The 19,269-nt window shown below is 58.4% G+C and overlaps 4 protein-coding genes across 16 annotated transcripts; 1 reads left to right on the top strand and 3 right to left on the bottom strand.

Moving 5' to 3' along the window:
- The first annotated feature begins 31 nt into the window (after positions 1-31).
- On the top strand, positions 32-10,443 carry NCAPH2 (non-SMC condensin II complex subunit H2). Of its 12 annotated transcripts, none has more exons than XM_060165631.1 (19): positions 33-256; positions 3,537-3,638; positions 5,982-6,037; positions 6,120-6,204; positions 6,280-6,348; positions 6,448-6,527; positions 6,609-6,742; positions 6,834-6,920; positions 7,380-7,510; positions 8,248-8,319; positions 8,521-8,587; positions 8,730-8,837; positions 8,927-8,980; positions 9,131-9,376; positions 9,463-9,534; positions 9,632-9,687; positions 9,766-9,867; positions 9,962-10,111; positions 10,177-10,443. In XM_060165631.1, exons 1-19 carry the CDS (start codon positions 149-151, stop codon positions 10,315-10,317), a joined length of 1,920 nt encoding a protein of 639 aa, XP_060021614.1. In that variant the 5' UTR covers positions 33-148; the 3' UTR covers positions 10,318-10,443. The 12 variants fall into 12 exon arrangements, 10 of the variants coding, with proteins under 10 accessions (XP_060021618.1, XP_060021617.1, XP_060021616.1 ...); XM_060165638.1 differs by having other exon boundaries at positions 34-256; positions 9,466-9,534; XM_060165630.1 differs by having other exon boundaries at positions 7,392-7,510; positions 8,248-8,587.
- A 144-nt stretch (positions 10,444-10,587) lies between these two features.
- On the bottom strand, positions 10,588-12,612 carry LOC132529301 (protein SCO2 homolog, mitochondrial). Of its 2 annotated transcripts, none has more exons than XM_060165639.1 (2): positions 12,222-12,612; positions 10,588-11,427 (listed from the first exon to the last, which is right to left on the bottom strand). In XM_060165639.1, the coding sequence occupies exon 2, from the start codon at positions 11,413-11,415 to the stop codon at positions 10,615-10,617; it is 801 nt and encodes a 266-aa protein (XP_060021622.1). In that variant the 5' UTR covers positions 11,416-11,427; positions 12,222-12,612; the 3' UTR covers positions 10,588-10,614. The 2 variants fall into 2 exon arrangements, with proteins under 2 accessions (XP_060021622.1, XP_060021623.1); XM_060165640.1 differs by lacking the exon at positions 12,222-12,612 and adding an exon at positions 12,066-12,206.
- A 1,241-nt stretch (positions 12,613-13,853) lies between these two features.
- TYMP (thymidine phosphorylase) lies at positions 13,854-15,596 on the bottom strand. Its single transcript, XM_060165530.1, is given in 8 exon segments — positions 13,854-14,073; positions 14,468-14,527; positions 14,529-14,570; positions 15,020-15,062; positions 15,064-15,187; positions 15,357-15,380; positions 15,383-15,454; positions 15,512-15,596. Coding segments are annotated over 8 exon segments (633 nt in total). The 3' UTR covers positions 13,854-13,890.
- Positions 15,597-16,069: 473 nt separating this feature from the next.
- CIMAP1B (ciliary microtubule associated protein 1B) lies at positions 16,070-17,489 on the bottom strand. Its single transcript, XM_060165644.1, has 6 exons — positions 17,381-17,489; positions 17,102-17,305; positions 16,732-16,836; positions 16,525-16,646; positions 16,269-16,433; positions 16,070-16,150 (listed from the first exon to the last, which is right to left on the bottom strand). The coding sequence occupies exons 1-6, from the start codon at positions 17,487-17,489 to the stop codon at positions 16,070-16,072; spliced, it is 786 nt and encodes a 261-aa protein (XP_060021627.1).
- Positions 17,490-19,269: the final 1,780 nt, after the last annotated feature.

The following is a 19,269-nucleotide window of genomic DNA, read 5'->3' as shown; positions in this document are numbered from 1 at the left end:
ACGTCAGAGATGTGCGCGCGTCGCTGCGCGCTACGTATTTTCCTGGGCGGGGACAGTAAAATGGCGCCAGAACTAGTGGCGGGCTGAGCACACTGGGTCATTCGAAGCTGGCCCTGCGGTCCCCGGGCCGACCCGGCCCCTCCCGGACATGGAGGACGTGGAGGCGCGCTTCGCTCACCTCCTGCAGCCCATCCGCGACCTCACCAAGAACTGGGAGGTGGATGTGGCGGCCCAGCTGGGCGAATATCTTGAGGAGGTGAGGGCGGCCCCCGGGGAGTGGCGCGGGGCGGGGGCTGCCGGCGGCCCCGCCGCCTCCCGGTGTGTATCCATCTGGCGCTCTGATCGCACTCATCCTCAGGCTCGTTTCTTTTTTCCCAGCCCCGTCTCTGCCCCTCGAAATCCTCCTTTATTAGATTAGCCTGGAGCTGTCCTTACAGCTCCTGTAAACTACCCGTTAGCGAGCCTTGAAATCGACTTAGTGAGTGGCGACCAGCATTTTTCTCTGATAGAGTAGAATACGATTTGTGGGTGTGTGAGAGGTCTGGATCACGATGTAAGAGGGATCTCTTATGTTAGATTTTCAAACCAGTTTCAAGTGACTGCCATGTTCCATCTCGTCAGCATTTAACCTTTTTTCAGTGTTTGACAGCTGTGTCTAGACGTCTTTAAGGATCTGTCCGCTCCATTTCTGCACTTCACTTTCACTCCTCAGCCCGCTTGGACTGCTCTTGTCTTGATCAATAAAGATATCCCTCTTACCAAATCCAAGGGTCACCAGAAGTGTCATCTTATTCAACTCAGCAGCATTTGGTGGGTTGAGCACATCCTCTTTTGTGAAACAGGTTTTGGTGTTCTGATTTTCTTCCGATTTCGTTACCTACTTTTTCTCTCCTATCCAGTCTCAGTGTTGAGCTCCTCAGGGTGTGGCCTGAGCCATCTTTTTACACATTTCCCCTAAACCATTTCATTTATTTCCCTGATTTTAAGTATCACTTGTATGAGAACAACCCCTAGGTTTATTTATTTATTCCCCCCTCCCTCGATTTATATTTCCGTTCCAGGTCTTTTTTCTCAATCAGTTTTGTGTATCCAGCCGCTCATCTTGACATCCCGCTTAGATTTCACACAAGCAGCTCAGGTTTACTATATTATAAAGGGGAGCTCCTTGTTTTCCTGCTCGAATCCCAGCCTTCCTGATCTTGGCATATGGCACTACTGTTCAACCAAGGTGAAAGCTAAGAGCTAGTGAAACCCCACACTGCACACCAGTTCACCCGTGGATTCTATCATGCCACCAGAATTTCATTTCAATTCATCTATTTTCCATTTTCTCTGATCCAGGCCACCATCTGGCTCCCATTCATGCTAAAACCTTCCTTCCTGGCCTCCCTACTGTTGTTTTTGGCCCCATCCAATTCATGCTCCACCCAGCAGCAAGTGTGATGCTTAAAGATTAAAATCAGGCTGCAGCACTGCCCTGCCTGAAACCCCTCAGTGGCTTTCCATTGCTCCCAGAAGAAAATCCACATTTCCTTCTCTGAACCGGGTCCTGCCCACTGTCTTAGCCTTGTGGCAGGCTCTCCACCTGTTCTTTTTTTTTTTTTTTTCTTTTGGGTCCACCTGTTCTTTTGAACCTGTCTGTCGACAACACCCAAGTTCATTCTTCACTGAGAGTTTATATTTTCTGCACTCAGTGGCAAAAATTCTTTGCCTAGTTCTTTTTATGACTAATTCTTTCTCATCCTGTATCTCTCAGTTGAAATATCAGCTGATCACCAGGTCTAAAACAGTTCTCTGTCATAGTACCTTCTGTATTTTAGAATGTTCATCGTAAGCTGTTCTCTAACTTGCTTATGGTCTGTTTACACCCTAGAATGTAAGTTCTGTGAGGGCAGGGACTATGTTCATGCTCTCTCCCCTTTGCTTAATACAATGCCTGACACATGGTAGGTGCAGAATAACTGTCTGTGAAATGGACACTTGATCTGACAATTGACCTCTGCTTGGACGTAGAGTCTCCTGAGAACATGCAGAGAACTATGCTAGGTGGGGCTGCGGTGGATTCAGGCTTTCACACTGAGCAGGGTGCTTGTGGATGCCTGGGAAACCTGCTTGCTCGGTCAGCTCCCCTCCTGCTCCATGTGTCTGCTTTTCCAAACCTTCTCTGCCCCCTGAAGTTCTGATTTCTCTGCCTCTAGTTTTGTCTTTCTCCTTTCATTTCCACATAGCTACCAGAACATTCTTTCTTTCTTTTAAACACGTTTTATGTTGCTGTCCTCTTCACAAACTTCCTCTGTCTTTTCAGGAATTAGCAGAAGTGGTGGCATGGTGGCTCCTCTCAGACTCTCCCCCTTTGTTGTGCCACCATAGTACCTAATGTCTCGCCTTATTCCCCAGCACACCCTCTGCTTTGGACATGTTTGCACAGTGCTCATCTCCCTGAGTCGTTGAAACCTGTGTCTGCTAGCTGCCTCTGTGTGGGTGCCTGTGCTTTCCTAAAATGCCGTTCCCTTCATCTGTCTGGGAGCATCGATCTGTCTTCAGGCGTAACTCCGTTGTCACCAGCTTGCTCATCATGCATTTGCTGAGCACCGGTGTCGGGCACTGAGCTGACGGCTGGAATCACCCTAACGTTGATCACAGTCTACTGGGGGAGGAGAGCCTCGGTGTGACAAGACCACCCTAGCGGTGGTGAGGCCCCAGGCACGTCCTAGGGAGACTGCTGCAGAGGCCAGTCTGAGCGCGTTGGGGCTGGACGTTCCAGGCAGATGGAAAGCGAAGGCAAGGAGCTTGAAAACCATGTGGAGGATTCAGAGTACTGTTCCCTGAGAGGAGCAGGGGAGGCGCCGGGCTGTGGGGAAGATCCTGAGTTAAGTATGGAGAGAGAGTTTGGGGACTTTGGATGTCTTGGTGGACATACCTAGTGGGCAGCTATAAACACAGTTCTGCAGCTTAGGAGAGAGAGCTGGTCTAGATGGGTTTGGGGACACAGATTTAAGGGGTGGTAGGAATTGGGGCTCACGAGGGGCTGTGGGGTTGGTGGTTGCAGAGGAAGGAGGAGGATGTACTTGGAAGTGTTTCCTGACTTTCCTGCTCAAAGGATTGAGACCCCAGCATTTTGTCTCTGTCTCCCCCACCCCTGAGGGTCCTCAGTCCTTCTCTCGGGGTGGGCGTCTTCCTGCTGGAGTCTGGCTGAGTTGGCCCCGACTAGGATGGGTGAGGTGTGAGCACCTGCGGAGAGGAGGTGGTGTGTAGTTCTGGCCGTTCGTGGATGATACACTCTAGGGGCCTCCCTCTTCCAAAACACTAGGTCTCAGAGGTTACAGGAAGTAGGGAAAATCACAAAGACCTGTCTTTTGCCTCTAAAAAAATGCACAACCGGTGAGCCCTAAGCAGAGTCAGAGCTGTCATTCTGAGGGGCTGCTTGTGGTGATGGGTACTTTGGGCCAGTGGCACTGGGAGAAGGTGGGGTGGCGGGTGGGCCGCCGGCGAGAAGGGTGCATAGACTTCCCGCTGCCCTGCGTTGTGTCTTGCAGCTGGACCAGATCTGCATTTCTTTTGACGAAGGCAAAACCACAATGAACTTCATTGAGGCAGCACTGCTGATCCAGGGCTCCGCTTGTGTCTACAGTAAGAAGGTGGGCCCCTCCTGACTACTGGTCTTGGAGTTGTAGTGTCTCGTGAGACCGAGGTCTGCTGTCCTGCCGGGGCAGGTGGCAGGCTCACCAGCGCCTCCCACCTCCTCCGCCAATTCCTCGCCACCTTTTAACACCAAAGAACAAACTTGGATTTAATAATTGCAGGGTTGGGACTTCCCTGGCCGTCCTGCGGTTAGGACTCCGCGCTTCCAGGGGGCATGGGTTTGATTCCTGGTTGGGGAACTAAGATCCCACATGCTGTGCAATGTGGCCACAAAAAAGAAGAAGAAGAAGAAAAAGAAAGAAAAACATTTTATTGTAAAGAGAAGGAAAGAGATTGGTCAAATACTAAATCGGTGGCTCTCAACCCAGGCTACACTCCAGTTAATCACCAGTGCCTCGGCCTAACCCAGACTGATTAAATCAGGATCCCCAGGTGGTGGGGTGGAGGGGCAGGCAGGTCACAGGATTTTCTGAACTACCCTCTGACAACCAGAATTGAAAACCACGGAGCTGGGGTGGCCAGCCGGGGTGGGGGGAGGGGAAAGGGGAGCTGGGGGAGGAAAATGGATGAAACAGAGAACCAGAAGAAATAGGTAAGGAATGGGTCAGAAACATGGGCTGACGGGCTTACCTTGAAAAAAAGAAAAGACAGCTCATCTCAGGAGACTGCAGGGAGAAACGCTGATGCAGAGAAGGTGGGCCCAACGGTTTGCAGAGTTCAGACCTAAGGCCCCAGTTTTCACAATGGAGCATGTAAGTCAGCTACTGAGAATCAGCTACTGGATTGGAAATTTGGAGAGTGAGGTTTGGCGAAAGTTCAAAATATTTGCTGAGGGGAATGCAAGATAAAAGATTAATTGAAAGCATTGGTAGTCTAATGAAGATTAAATGCTGGAAATTCTTCTCCAGCAGTAATAGTTGTCCCCTAGTGGAGGAGCGTGGAAAAGTGGACCACAGCACTGATCCCAAATTGGTGGTTTAGCGGGAGGGGGGAAAATAAAAAGTGCACAGGAGGTAAGAATTCAGAAGAAGTGTGTTGAGGAGCTCAGTAATGGGGTCCCAACCAGACAGAGGAGGGGGAGTAACCTACATGCAGGTTAACGGGCGCAGGGTACAGTGGACCTACCTCTGGGCACCGTAAGTTATTAAGATGGTCTGAGATTTCATTGGTTTTTGTCCTAGATGATCCAATTAAATTGGATTCTTTTGTCCTGCATTTGTCCTAAGAAGGAATATCTGCAACTGACTTTGAAAGCACAAAACCTAAGGTGAACCGATACACAAATACGTGGACAGGTAGATACGTGATAAAGCAGGTGTAGCAGAATGTTAGCACGAAGTCTGGAAGGTGTGAGGGGAGCATTGGCTGTAGTGAGCGCCGTCCAGCCGGACCTTCCGAGGTGATGGGAACGTTCTATGATCTGTGCTGTCCAAGACGTGCGGCTCCTGAGCCCTTGAAATGTGGCAGGCGTGACTGAGGCATCTTGCGTTGTATTAACTTTTACTTACATTTAAATTGATCGCGCCAGCTGCGGCTCACGGCTGCCGTGTTAGACGGCGCAGCACTGGATTTCTATATCCCTGGCGCAAGTCCTGGACCCGCCACTGACTGAGGTTACTTTGATTCTCTGAGTCTCAGTTTATCTCGTATACAGCGAGAATAGCGATGGTACCTAATTCCGACAGAGTAGATGAGATGAAGCATGAAGCACAGTCCTGTGTGTATGACAAACACTTAAGAAAGTTAATGTTTATTATTCCCGGTGAGTGGGATCCATGCGATCGGGGCCACCACCTGTTTTGCTCACCACTGCCTCCTATCGGGTGCTGTCACCCCAGAGGAAATGGCCCAGGGGCAGCGCGTGTATGTACCCTCCTGGTGGGTGCTTTGCGGTATCTGCAAGATCCCAACCCTCACCCTAACAGTGGGGCCCCACGGGTTGTGGCTGGAGCTGTGACGGGCCGGCAGAGACCCCCAGGTGCTCCTGCAGGTTGGGCACGAATTGGAGCAGCAGGGACATGGGCTGCAGGCAGGCTGGTTGGTGTGCTAGCAGTGAAGGCAGACAGGGCTGCGTGGGGCACAGGCTGGGTGCCACCGCGCGGGGGTGGCCAGAGCGGGGAGGGACGCAGAGCGGGCTGGGAGCTGCGGCTGTTAGGTAATTCTGGGGAAACATACTAGTTTGATTGGACGAGTATTTCTGGCAGCCACGTTGGCAGGAATTGCGCTGGGGGTTCTGGACAGGACATCTGGGCTTCTCTGTGTACTTGGACGACTAGTTGGAAAGGCTCTGGGGAGGGCCCCTCCCTTCTGCATCCTCACTGCCCGCTTCTGGTTGCCAGGTGGAATATCTCTACTCGCTGGTCTACCAGGCTCTCGATTTCATCTCTGGCAAGAAGTGAGTACTGGAGGTGGGGCCTGCATGCGGCTCCGGAGGCCCCGTGGCCTCCCGTGACGCCCTTGCACTGATTCTCTCTCAGGCGGGCCAAGCAGCTCTCCTGTGAGCGGGAAGACGGGCCCATTGGGGATGCCGGCTCCAGGGCCCCCCAGGAAGTGGAGTATGAGGTGAGGTTTCCTGGGTGCCTGGCATTGCCCCCTGTGCTCGCCAGGCACCCTCCTGAGCTCTCCACTCCCCCGCAGTTCCTGTCGTTGGATGACCTCTCTGATTCCCGTGCTAACGTGGATCTGAGGAGTGACCAGGCCCCTAGTGTGAGTGCCCCTCTCCTGCGTTTAGCTGATGGGGGTGTTGGAAGGCGGTGTCATGCCATGTGGGTTCTCACGGTTCACCCACTCTTGGCCTCTGTTCAGGAGACCCTCATCGTCCCCCTCCTGCCCATGGCCCTGGTAGCCCCTGATGAGATGGAGAAGTGTAATAACCCGCTGTACAGGTGCGGGCCTTCGCCTGGTGGGTGGCGGGTGGGGTGCGCTGGGGAGCGGTCACTGTAGCGCCTGTGTTTGTACCAGCACAGCTGCCGGGGGGAGGTCCTGGCCAGCCGGAAGGACTTCAGGATGAATACGTGCGCCCCCCACCCCAGAGGAGCCTTCATGTTGGAGCCGGTGGGCATGTCCCCCACGGGGGCGCTGCTGCCGAGGAACCAGAAGGGTGAGGGTGAGGGCTCGGATGCTGGTGGGAAGGAAGGGGCCTTTTGCGGGGGAAGCGGGGCTGACCCCGTTCAATCCCCCGTCTCTCCCAGAGGCCTCTGGGAGGGCTGAGGAGCAGCCAGTGGAAGTCTCTGTGTGCAGGAGTCCAGTCCCGCTGCTCAGCGCCTCCCAGGAGCCAGGTGAGGAGAGAGCTGCCGCGTGGAGCTGCAGGGGGGGGTGGGGGGACGGGGCCCTGCACTCCTCTGCCGCTCTGCAGCCTGTGGAGGGGTGAGGCATGGGGAGCAGGCCTCTGTGCTCAGGGCCCACCTTGGCCAGCCGTGCTGTCTTGGTCCAGTGACCACCCCCTGACCATTCTGGGGCTCTGAGGTTTGGGCCCACCCCCTCCTCTCTGGGCAGACAGAGGTGGCAGCATTTAAAGAGAAAAATTACTAAGAAATAAAATGAACCAACCAAAGCAGCAGTACGATGAGCGTGTAAAACGCCCTGCTGCATCCTCTGGTTCCAACAAACAAGCTGAGAGAGGAGGGGCCTCTCAGGCTCTCCTTGGGGTCGGCCCTCATCCCCGAGGGGCAGCCCCCCTTCTGCTGACTGGTCTTCAGGCTCCTTGGGGCTGGCTGGTTTCTTCCTTCCCTGCCCAGGCACCACTCCAGAAGGCCCAGTGCCCGGAGGTGGGGGTGAAGAAGAGGATACAGAGTGGGCAGCAGAGCCCCCCGAGGCCTCGGCCCCTGAGGTCCCGATGGAGCCGCAGGAGCCCAGGAGCCCAGAGCAGGTGGGACCCACAGTCCGGCCTGCAAAGCTCTAGCCCTCAGCCCTGGCGGGGACAGTCTCGCTTACACAGGGAAGGCAGTCCCCTGGTCTTTGCTCCCTCTCTGGTCCTTGCACACCAGGGCAGTGGGTGCGTCCCCAGCCAGCCCTAGACCTGGCCCTGCACCCTGCCCGTTTGGGCAGCAGCTTTCACGTCTCTCCCCTCTCTGAGCAGAGCAGCTGCTGCTCTCAGGGCGGGGCGGCTGGTGTCCAAGAGTCCAAGGCCCACGGTGCTCAGGGTTACTACCCAGAATGGCAGCTGGTCTCCAGAGCTGACTCTCCCAAGGCCAGGCTGGCAGGAGTGGACAGGCCGGCCTCCCTCACCCCCGAGGGTCAGCTCTGTGCTCCAGCCTAGAGCTAAGAAATCTTCTTTTGTAAGAAAAAATCCTGACGTATAGGAAAAAATATTAACATTTGTCAATTTTGGCTGGTAGATACTTGGATATCATATCGTTCTATTCTTTTCTCTGTTTTTTAAAGAAGAAAAAGTACCCCGTGACCACTAGTTTACTGATTTGTATGTTCTCCTAAAGTTTTTCCTACAACTTTTGTTTTACTTTTTAGTCATTAAACTATTTGAACTTCCTGCCCCCAGAGAAGGTCCCTGCAGGGTTCTTGGTGTCTAGCCCCGGAGCAGGGCTGCTGGGGGGCCTGGAGCCTTGGGTGGAGGAGGAGAGGGGAACCCTCAACGTTGTTTTGCAGAGTGCGGCCCAGCCCAGGAGGTGTGCACTACGGGAGCAAAGGGAGGCCCTGGAGCCTGCGTCCCGGCTGAAGGTGAGGGCTGGTGGGGCCTGGACCCCCGGCAGGGAGGGTATGCTTGAGGCCCCTCTGCAGTGGCTGTCTTTCGAGCAATCTTCTTCCCCAGAATTGGACCTCTCTCCTGCAGCCCCAGGGCACCTCCCTCCCTATGTCTCTCGACTGGGGGGAGGGTGCACGTCCTCCACTCTCCTGTGTCTGCTTGTGCTCTGTGCTCAGGAGACCCCAGACCCCTGGCAGGGCCTGGACCCCTTCGACTCCCTGGACGCTAAGCCCTTCAGGAAAGGTAACTGGGGGAGGGGCACTGCCCCTGGGCATCCGGGGCTGGGCTCACCTGGCTTGAGTGGAGGCTGGGGCTCCAGGGCCCGTGGGCACGGTGATCTGCCCTGGGCCACGGTTGTGCTCCGAGACCGTCTGTTTGCCCCCAGGTAGGCCCTACTCTGTGCCCCCCAGTGTGGAGGAGGCTCCAGGACAGAAGCGTAAGAGGAAGGGTACCGTCAAGCTGCAGGACTTCCACCAGTGGTACCTGGCTGCCTGTGCGTGGGCCGGGGGTGGGCCAGGGCCAGAGGGCCCGGGTGTGGCTGTGGGACTGGGCTTGACGCCTGCTGACCCAGTCCCCTTGCAGATGCTGACCACGCTGACAGCAGGAGGCCCCGGCGAAAGGGCCCTTCCTTTGCAGGTGCGGCCGGGGCCTGGTGGGCTCTTCTGAGGGATGATGGCAGCACGCTCTGCCACCCCCCCTCAGCCTGGGGACACCTGGGGCCCGGGGTGGATTCGGGCGGGCCTGGGCAGGATGAGGGAGCCCTTCTCACAAGGCTTTCGTGTGCAGACATGGAGGTCCTGTACTGGAGGCACGTGAGGGGGCAGCTGGACACCCTCCGGAAGCTGCAGAGGAGGGAGGCAAGCACCGGCCACCGCCTGGACCCCGCTGGGCCCCTTGGTGGGAGACGGCAGTGCCCCTCAGATGCTCTCTTTGCGCAGGCGGCCGAGCGGTGGCTGCCGAGGGCTCAGGAGGAACCGTGGCCCGCGGAGGAGGACCGGCTGGAGGACTCCCTGGAGGACCTGGGAGCGGCAGGTGGGTGCCTACGGGGGCCAGGCTGGGTCGGGGCTCAGCGCCGGCTGTGGGCTAACCTGCCTTCTGCTCGGGTCCTCCCCTCCCAGCAGGTGACTTTCTAGAGCCCGAGGAGTACGCAGAGCCTGAGGGGGCCGAGCCTGGGGAAGACGCAGACCTGGGTAGGTCTGGGAGTGGGCTGCTGGCCAGGGGACCCTGAGGGGAGGAAAGAGAAGGTGAGGCTCACGGCCGCAGCACCTCATGGCTGCCCTTTTCCAGAAGCGGAAGCCATGCCGGCCTCCCTAAGCTACGAGGAGCTGGTCCGAAGGAACGTGGTAGGCCCAGGTCAGAGTGGGTGGGGGAGCCGGGCGGTGGGCCCTGCACAGAGGTGATAGCCCCTGCTCCTCCCCCAGGAGCTCTTCATCGCCACCTCGCAGAAGTTCGTCCAGGAGACAGAGCTGAGCCAGCGCATCAGGGACTGGGAGGACGTCATCCAGCCCCTGCTCCAGGAGCAGGTGAGGTGGGCTGGGCCAGGGCCTCTGGTGGAGAGCTGGAGCGTCCCGCTGCCTGCCTTGGGCCAGCCCCAGGACCTGCCCCTCCCCTTTGCAGGAGCAGCATGTGCCCTTTGACATCCACACTTACGGGGATCAGGTAGTCTCAAGGTTCAGCCAGCTCAACCAGTGGTGTCCCTTTGCGGAGTTGGTGGCTGGCCAGCCTGCCTTTGAGGTGTGTCGTTCCATGCTGGCCTCCCTGCAGCTGGTGAGTGGCCTGGGAGCCTGGGAGGGAAGCGGTCTCTGGTCTCTGCTGACGATCTGTCTCTACAGGCTAATGACTACACAGTGGAGATCACCCAGCAGCCGGGGCTGGAGGCGGCGGTGGATACCATGTCCCTGAGACTGCTCACGTACCAGCGGGCCCACAAGCGCTTCCAGACCTACGCTGCCCCCTCCATGGTCCAGCCCTGAGTGGGGAGCACTGAGACTGGGGTTGGGCCCTGGAGCCCTGTCCCCAGCAGGTGCTGGGCATGCATCTGCTCACTCCACTTTGCTTCCTGGCTCGCCCAGCCCAATAAAGTGTTGCCACCCCGCCAATCCCTTTAAAAAACCTTTACAAAACTGTTCCGTGTGGAGGAAAGGACTGTCCGTCCTCTGCACCCCAGGAAGCTACCACGTCTCCAGCCCCTTTCCTGCCGTGGCCTCCAGGGGCTGCTGGTATAGATCTCAGGCACACACAGCTCCACCACATCCTTTTAATGACCCAGCTCAGTGCAGGACGCTGCGGAAGGCAGCCATGTGGCGCCGCACACTGTCTGCGACCTGCTCGGCCGACCTGGCCCTGCCGTAGTAGTCTGTGAAGAGGCCGTCAGGGCTGAGCAGGTAGATGGCGATGGAATGGTCCACGATGTAATCTTGGTCCTCGTCCTTGGGGCCAGCGCTGTAGTACACGCGGTAGCTGCGGCTCACCTGGGCAACCTGCTCAGCAGAGCCGGTCAGGCCCAGCAGCCTGGGGTGGAAGTCCTGCACATAGTGGGCCATGGCCGCCACGTCATCCCGCTCGGGGTCCACCGTAATGAAGATGGGCTGCACGGGGGGCAGGCCAGGCTCCGCCTCCAGCTGCCGCACCACCTGCACCAGCTTCTCCAGTTCCTCGGGGCAGATGTCGGGGCAGTGAGTGAAGCCGAAGTACATCAGCACCCACTGGCCCCGGAAGTCAGCTTTGCAGCGAGCCTGGCCCCGGTGATCCAGCAGGCTGAAGTCACCCTGGCCCACGGCAGCTTGGCGCAGGGCCTCTGTCCGTCGTTGCTGCTGCCACCGCTCCTTCTCGGCTCTCATGGCCAGCCAGACCCCACCCAGCCCAGCCCCAATCAAGGCTGTGATCAGCAACCTAGTTCGTAGCCCAGGGCCCTGGGGCTGGTCCTGCCTTCCCGTCTCTGCAGGGCCCCGCCTTGATAGGAGCCGGTACCTCACATGCTGGGCCTCTCCTCCTGGGGTCCTAGGGAGAGCTGGAGGCTTGAGCTGAAAGAGCCTGTGCCAAGCCTTGGGTGCCTGAGCCAGCAACAGCATGGCCTAACGCTCCTGGAAAAGAGCAAGGGTGTCAGGAGCCAGAAGGTGCCTCGGCCTCCCGGGTCATACCCCATCCTGGAGATGCTGCCATCTGAGGGACCAGCCCTACACAGGCTCTGCTAGCAGCAGCTGCTCACCTGGCGTCAGAACTGCTTCACCTCTGAAACCTCAAACTCCAGCTTAGGTGTCATCAAGCGTCCACCCCTGTCCGCCCTGTCCTTTAGCCTGAGAGCCTCAGTCTATCGCATCCCACCCGGACCCTGCCCCCCGTCGTGTGCCTGCAGCTCTAACCAGCCCAGCCCTCGCCTGCACCCGAGCGTCTGAGCTGACCAAGAGCATTCCAAGCGCATGCCTCGCCCGGATTCCTGAGCATATTTATCTGTTTGCAATAAACTCCCATTTCTTGAAAGGAGGTAGGTGAGTCTCTGGCTTCAACCCCCGCCCCCCAAGACTGACTCCTCCGGCCCTTTTGCAGCCTCTCCCCTCTGAGGCCGCTTCGATCGTGGTGCTTTGGCCTCCAGCCCCGCGGAAATCCTGTGCCACCCGCACCGCAGCCTGCAGCGCCTTCCCGCCCCCTCCCCACGAGCCCCTCGCACGTAGAACCTTCCGGCCGGCAGTCACCCTGTAAGAGAAACAAGGTTTCCACTTGCCTCGAGCCCACTCTCTTCACGGCCGGGTACCCGACAGCAGCTCTGAGCTCGTGGCCCACGCCCTGCTGTTGCTTCGGTGACCTCTGCGCCTTTCTCAGGGCCCTATGGAGGTTTGCTAGGCGGAGGTCTTAGGACCCCGCCCCCCCCACGCCTCACCCGTTCAGCTGCTGCTGGGAGGACCCTCTAGAAGACTCCTAAACGTCCGGCCTCCGCCCCGTCCGACGATTCCTGGGCTGAAAGACCTTGGATACGCCCCTCAGCCTGCTGACACCAGCTTCCTCCTTTACAAAATGTGTTCTAAGCGGTGCACAAGATGGACCTGCAAACGGAGGCAGCCTGCGAACGTTTCCAGGGCCCCTCTCCGGGAGGCCCTTTTCCTCCAGGAGCCCCGTTCAGGGCGCCCTCTCGGAACGCGCCTCGCGGGCCAGCTTTCCAAGACCCCGGCACGCCGGGGTCGGTGCCAGGAGTCTGGGGACGCGACCTGGCAAGCTGCGGAGACCATCCGCCTCGCGCCACGCCAGCGCGCATGCGTCAACGGCGCCCCGCTCGCGCACACTGACATGGAGCTGGCCGGCGCTGGGCCGTGCGCGTGCGCCGAAGGTGGCGGGTCAGCCAGAGGTCACGTGTCGGAGGCGGGGCTTCCCTGCGCCCCGCCCCCCGCGGCGGCGGCTCCTTGTTTGGCGCTGTAGCTAGTCGCTGGCTCTACCCGCCCTCTCGCTTACGGCCCCGGCGCACCAGGTATCTGCACGGCTGCGCGCCTCTCGGGCTTCGTTGCTGCGTGTCGGCCTGCCCGCGCGGTGGGGCGGGGAGTGAGGAGCCGGGCTCAGGAGGGGAGGGCGTCTCTGGGCGTAGGGCTGAGCCAGAGCGGATGCCCCTTTTCCTGTCCCGTCACCGAGCCTGGTGATGGGTGACCGGGTCCGCCGGCCCGGTGGCCCCAGGCCGTCCAAGCACAGCAGCGCTTCCTCCACTCCAAAGCGTGGCCTACGGCGGGGTTGTTCCTGGCGGTCAGAGCGGCTGCCCCATGCCAAACTGCGGAGACACGGTTCAGCGTGGACCCACCCCGCGTCTCGCGTGCAGTCAAACTCCAGCCCCTGATGCACCCTTGGTTGCCAGTTCCCCTGGAGTGAGGAGACGGGGGAGACGTGAAGCGGCAGTGTGCCTGACTTCAGCGGTGGGGGTCAGGAAGTCCTTGTATTCGGCCTGGGCGGGAGGGCCGTGAGGGTTTCCCCAGACCCGAGGCCAGGTCAGCCTTGCTTAGATAAGGTCACTGGGTGGGAGTTGAAAAAGTGGGGGGGGGACTGCCAGCGGTGAGGCCGGTCCCAGCAGAGGCAGGGTGAGACAGGGCTGCTGAGGTACTTGAGGACCAAGGCTGCGGGAGTTATGAACGGGAGGTTGGGGCCACATAAGGAGATCCACGCCAACAGACATGCCACAGCCACATGGGGACCCCTATGGAGAGGCCACACAGGCTCCAGGCGCTCCGGGGCCTGTCCTGGCTGGGGAGGACTGCGGCCTCTCTCAACCTCCTGCCTACAATCAGAGCAGACAGGCTGTCCTCTGCCTTCTTACTGAGGATGAAGGCTGTGTGGGGGAGGCTAAGGTGATGGAGATCCTGCAGCTTCCTGTGAGATGCGGGGGATGCTGACTCTCGGGTCAGTCATGAGAGGTCAGGGACCCTGAGCATGGAAGGTCAAGTTCTCTATGTGATGGGATGACAGGTGCATCAGTCAGGTCACCTTCTTGAGTGGCTGGTCAGGCATCCTGTGATGTGGGACACTGACCCTGGGTTTGGGTCAGATCACCTGTGGTTGTGTGTGTTCATAGGTCAGGGGTCTTTCACATGCAGGAGGTGGACCCCAGAGTCTGGGGTCAGGTCACACGTGATGAGTGGCAGGCTGTCGACAGTGGCTGTCACATCTCTTGCTTCATGCAGGATTCCGTCTGCAGGAACAAGCTTCCTGCTCTGACCCACAATACAGCGGCCCACTTGCCCTGGCAGCCCTTGCATCTGGCCAACCTCCCCTGCATCAGGACTCCCAGTGACCCTCAGTGGCCTCTGATCAGTGATCGCATCACTGACCCTGACCAAGGACTCATCAGCAACCTTGACAAATGTCCAAAATAATGACCAGTGACGTGAACAATTCTGGTAAGTCCTCACTAATGACCCATCAAAGATATGGATCAATGTCCTATGGCCCATTAATGATTGATCAGAGGCCCATCAGTTATTTTGACCAAGTCCCTATTAATGACTCCAATCAAATTTCCGTTGATGATCTTGACCAAAGTCCAATGACCCATGAATAACTGATCAGTATCCTCCCTAGTGACCCTTCAGAGATTCTGGCCAATGTTTCTACCAAACCCAGATCAGTGACCACTCAGTGGCCCACCTATACATGCTCTGGGCTCTGGGTGACAGTGAATCCATGAATAGACTCCAGTTTACCCCAAGTGCCCTCCCACGTGCCCCAGACCACGTCTGCTGACTATTGGTACATGCTAGGCAAGGATGCTGTTCACCTGCACAGTCACCTCCCCACCCCCACATGTTTCCTCACCTTCTTTGGTTAGGACTCATCTGGAGTTAAGTATTTACTGAGCAGTGTAGTGGGTGTCTAGCTGGAGAGGGAATGGAAAATAAATTATCCTCGTTTGGGATGGGGGGTGTCAGTGGGGGGATGAGGCTGGTACCTATTGCTGGGGGTACAAGTCTGGGGGATGGAGGGAGAGCAGCTCTTCCCTTGGGAACCGAAGGGGAAGGGGCAGCTGGATGATTTGGTCCTGTTATTGGGGGCTGATGGGAAAGGAGATCCAAGTTCTGTCCTGGGGCTGAGAAGCCTGGGCCTTTGGGGGCTCTGTCTGGGTCAGGCGTGAGGTTAGGAGCTGCCTGTGGCTGCTGGCCTTTTTGAGGTCAGAGGTTCTGGTCTGGAGAGGAGGTGTCTTCTAACCTTGCAGCCACAGGCAGCCAGGGCAGGTGGCAGGACTCTGCCTCAGGGCATGTTTGTCCCCAAGGTATTGGCACCAGGCTTCCGGCCACTCCAGCTGCTGCCCAGACTTGGCCAGGGCCGCGGTCTCCTCCAGATTCATGCTTCGCCAGATGGCCAAGAGCATGGCCCCTCGGCATGGGTAAGGTGGTGTAGACAGCACAAAGGGGGCGTTCCCACAGCAATGGGTTATCCTCAGTGTCAGTGACAGTGGTGGGGCGCTGTGGCGTCCCTGGGGGCAGGCGGTCTCTGGGCCTGACCTCTGGGTCGGGGTCAGGGGCAGCCAGCCGTCCCCACGCACGGATGTGTGCGCCCTGCGCGTCCGGTCCAGCACAGCGCGCACGAAGCCTCTGAGGTACCCTTGCTTCAGGCTGATCAGCCCCGGCAGCTGCTTGGGCTCTGGTTCCCGCCCCGGGAGAGATCAGCAGGTGCGACAGGGGTAGGTGGGGCCGCCACCACTCCGGGCTGCGACACACATCTGGAACCTGTCGCCGTCCTGTGTCCGTGTCACTGAGGCGAAGTGCCCTTGTCCCGACCCCATTCTCGTTTCTCTCCCGTGTCCGCCCCTCAGTCCCGTGTCTGTGTCGCCCGTGTGCATGTCTCCGTGTCTGGCTCTCACGTCTCGGTCTCACAACTTGATCCGGGGCCGTACCTGTCCTGCACAGCGGCGCTCGCCGGTCCTCTTCGGATCCCAGCCGGTTTCCGTTCCGTCTTGCGGGAGGCCACAGGGTGGGAACAGTGGGACTGCGCGCCTGGCCGGAGCCGCGGAGGGGCGGGGCCTCCCGACAGGCAGGGTTTTAGGCCAATCGCCGCCTCGGAGGGGCAGGACGACCCGGCTCACTTCTGTCCTGGCCAATCACGAGGGCCTGCGGGAGCTTGAGAAGTCCGGGACTTCGCGGGCCCGCCCACCTGTCCGTTTTGCCCGCCTGCCTCGCCGCAAGCACAGAGAGGCCGACAGGCTGCTGGATCCAGAGATTTTAAGAAACATTCGTGGGGCCGCGCCCGGCCGGCTGGTCAGTCATCCACGTCGATCACCATCGGGGCCAGGTAGTCCGAGTGCCGGATCCCGAAGCTCCAGCCGCGAGGCTTCCGGTGCTGCGGACCCGGGAGACGTCGCTGGCCTGGCGCTGCCAGCCGGCCCAGGGCTCCCGGGTCCCAACCTCGCACCTCAGACCCTCGATCCAGACCCGGACCCCTTTACCCCGCCTCTGACCCTTGACCCTGAACTGCAGAGCACCTGGTCCACGTTGTAGGCTGCAGGCCCGGGATTCAGGCTGTTGCCTTGGGGGAGCGAAGTCCGCGCCAGCATCGAGAACTGGGGGGCCCGGGGCTTGTAGATCCCAGGGCTCACCACATGGTAGGCGCAGGGCCCGGGGGTCTGCGGGAGGGCGGGAGGGGCGCTGTGTCCGGCTTCCAGGACCGTCGACCGCTGACCCCTCGCCGCGCGGTGCGGGCAGCCCCTTCCCCACCTTACTGAGGTCCTCGCAGACGCTGCCCACCGCGCTGCGGCCGTAGATGGAGTAAATCGGCGCCGAGACTTTACCGACGACGCGTGGGCCCAGGAGCGAGGGCACAGTGTAGGTCCCGGGGCCTGGGGGAGCCAGCGAGGGTGGGTCTTTGAGGACCGGCCGGTCTGCCCGCCGCAGCCAGTGCAGGGTGGGCCTTCCTGGGCTCACCTGGGGTCTGCGACTCTGCGCGGAGGCCCCAGTTTCGGGGAGCGATGGTGTGCCGAGGCGCGCTGGGGTACGCCGCCTTCCCCGCTCGCTCCGGAAAGTACCTGCCTGCGGGGCGGACCGGAGTGTGGGCCGGAACTGCACTGGGGGCCTGGTGGGTGCCCGGGCTGGAGTCCAGGGATTGGGGGGAATTCGAACCACGATTTGTCAAAGCCTGGTGAGGCTTGGAGCTCTTTTGAGATCCGGAGATGGGGGGACCGAATTTGGAGTGTTAGGGTGCCCGAGGGGGACTCGGGCTCAGTGGGGGTGTTCCCGAGTGGGCGTCCCTGGAGGCGGCTCGGCGTTGGGGAGGCCGGGGTCCCAGGGTCCTGACCCGGTCCGGGAGTGAGGAAGGGCGCTGCGTGGCGCGGGCGGCCGAAGATGGAGTAGGCGGGAGCGCCGTCGCGGCCGCGCACTGTCATGCGAGCGGGCACCAGGTGACCTGGCCCTGGGCCGCACGAAGTCTGCTGCGTGGGGAGGCGTGCGCCGAAGGTGAAGGCGGGGGCGCGGGGCCGCGACGGGTCGTGCAGGATGTAACCTGCGGGGCGCCCCAGCATCACCAGGGTTAGGGTTAGCCCCTGTGTGCCCCCCTCCCCCGGCCCACCGCTGGTACCAGTGCTGGCTGGCAGCTTGTACTTGGGCCCCGGGCCGCTGTAGAGCGCTGCGATGGGGCCGCGGGGCCGGTGCGGCCGCCACGGGCCGACCCAGACTTCCGAGCCCATGGTACGGTGGGAGCGCTTGCTGCCGGCAACACCTGCGGACACAAGGTGGCGGCCCCGGCCCCCCCACCCTGACTCGCGAGGCCGCACTCCCTATCCCCTCCAGACAGGCCGGACTCCGGGGCGGGGCCCGCGCCTATCCCAAGTACCAGGGAAACAAACGGTAGCTTTCCCAGCTCCAGAGAGGCGCGGGTCAGGGACAGAGCTTCGAGGCCGTCTCTTGTCCCCCACCCACAAAATGAGTTCAGTGGAGGTGTGTGTGCGCGCTCCAAGGTTGGACTCAACACTGCGGGAGAGGAATTCCCCGGGGTTCTGGAGAACTGGGATATTTTAGGGATATTTGGGGGAGGATACCGGGGCGAGGGAGCGGCGTGGGGGACCTGGTGCCGGAGGGGGGCCCCCGAAGTTGATGCACTGACCTGCTCCTGTGTCTCCTGGCTGGGAAGGTAGGGTTGGGTGTCTGGATTTCTGCCCCTGCCCGGCCCAGCTCCCAGACCCCATTGTGTCCAGGTCGCGCCTCCAGGCAACCAGACTGACCGTCCCACCTGGCTCCGCCCCTCCCCTCCCCTTGCCTCTCCTCCTTGGAGTCCATGGCAATGGCAGGCGTCCTGCAGGCTGTGCCACAGACCAGAACTCTGTCCTCACCCTTCCCCAGGCTTCAATACACCCATTCCAGAAATGGACAGATATGCAGACAAAAAACAAGTGCGAGAATAAAGAAATCAAGCTTAATTTAATTGTTATGTGTAGGGGAGAGAACTTTGCATCTATTTAAACCCATGGAATATTTGCAGAAAATAATCATGTACTGGGCCACAAGAACGTCCATACAATTAGCAGATGTAAACTATTACATATAGGATGGATAAACAACAAGGTTCTACCGTATAGCACAGGGAACTACATTCAATATCCTGTGATAAACCATAATGGAAAAGAATATGAAAAAAAAGTGTCTGTGTGTGTATAACTGAGTCACTGCTGCACAGCAGAGATTGACACAACATTGCAACTCAACTCTACTTCAATTTTAGAAAGACGCCCATACGAGTTGAATAAAGAGATATAATAGGACACATGATTGATCACAATTCAAAATAATTCTTAGCAAACAGTAAAATGTGGGTTTTTTTGAATTTTATTTATTTTTTTAATGCAGCAGGTTCTTATTAGTCATCCATTTTATACACATCAGTGTATACATGTTAATCCCAATCTCCCGATTCATCCCACCGCCACCCCACCCCACCGCTGCTTTTCCCCCTTGGTGTCCATACGTTTGTTCTCTACATCCGTGTCTCTATTTCTGCCCTGCAAACCGGTTCATCTGTACCATTTTTCTAGGTTCTACATATATGCGTTAACATACGATATTTGATTTTCTCTTTCTGATTTACTTCACTCTGTATGACAGTCTCTAGATTCATCCACGTCTCTACAAATGACCCAATTTCGTTCCTTTTTATGGCTGAGTAATATTCCATTGTAAATATGTACCACATCTTTATCCATTCGTCTGTCGATGAGCATTTAGGTTGCTTCCATGACCTGGCTGTTGTAAATAGTGCTGCAATGAATATTGGGGTGCATGTGTCTTTTTGAATTATGGTTTTCTCAGGGTATATGCCCAGTAGTGGGATTGCTGGATCATATGGTAATTCTATTTTTAGTTTTTTAAGGAACCTCCATACTGTTCTCCATAGTGGCTGTATCAATTTACATTCCCACCAACAGTGCAAGAGGGCTCCCTTTTCTCCACACCCTCTCCAGCATTTGTAGTTTG

The sequence above is a fragment of the Lagenorhynchus albirostris genome, chromosome 11 (assembly GCF_949774975.1).
Source record: "Lagenorhynchus albirostris chromosome 11, mLagAlb1.1, whole genome shotgun sequence".
NCBI classification, from domain to species: Eukaryota; Metazoa; Chordata; class Mammalia; order Artiodactyla; family Delphinidae; genus Lagenorhynchus; species Lagenorhynchus albirostris.
The sequence above is the reverse complement of the archived record's forward strand: the minus strand, read 5'-3'. Positions and strand labels throughout refer to the sequence as shown.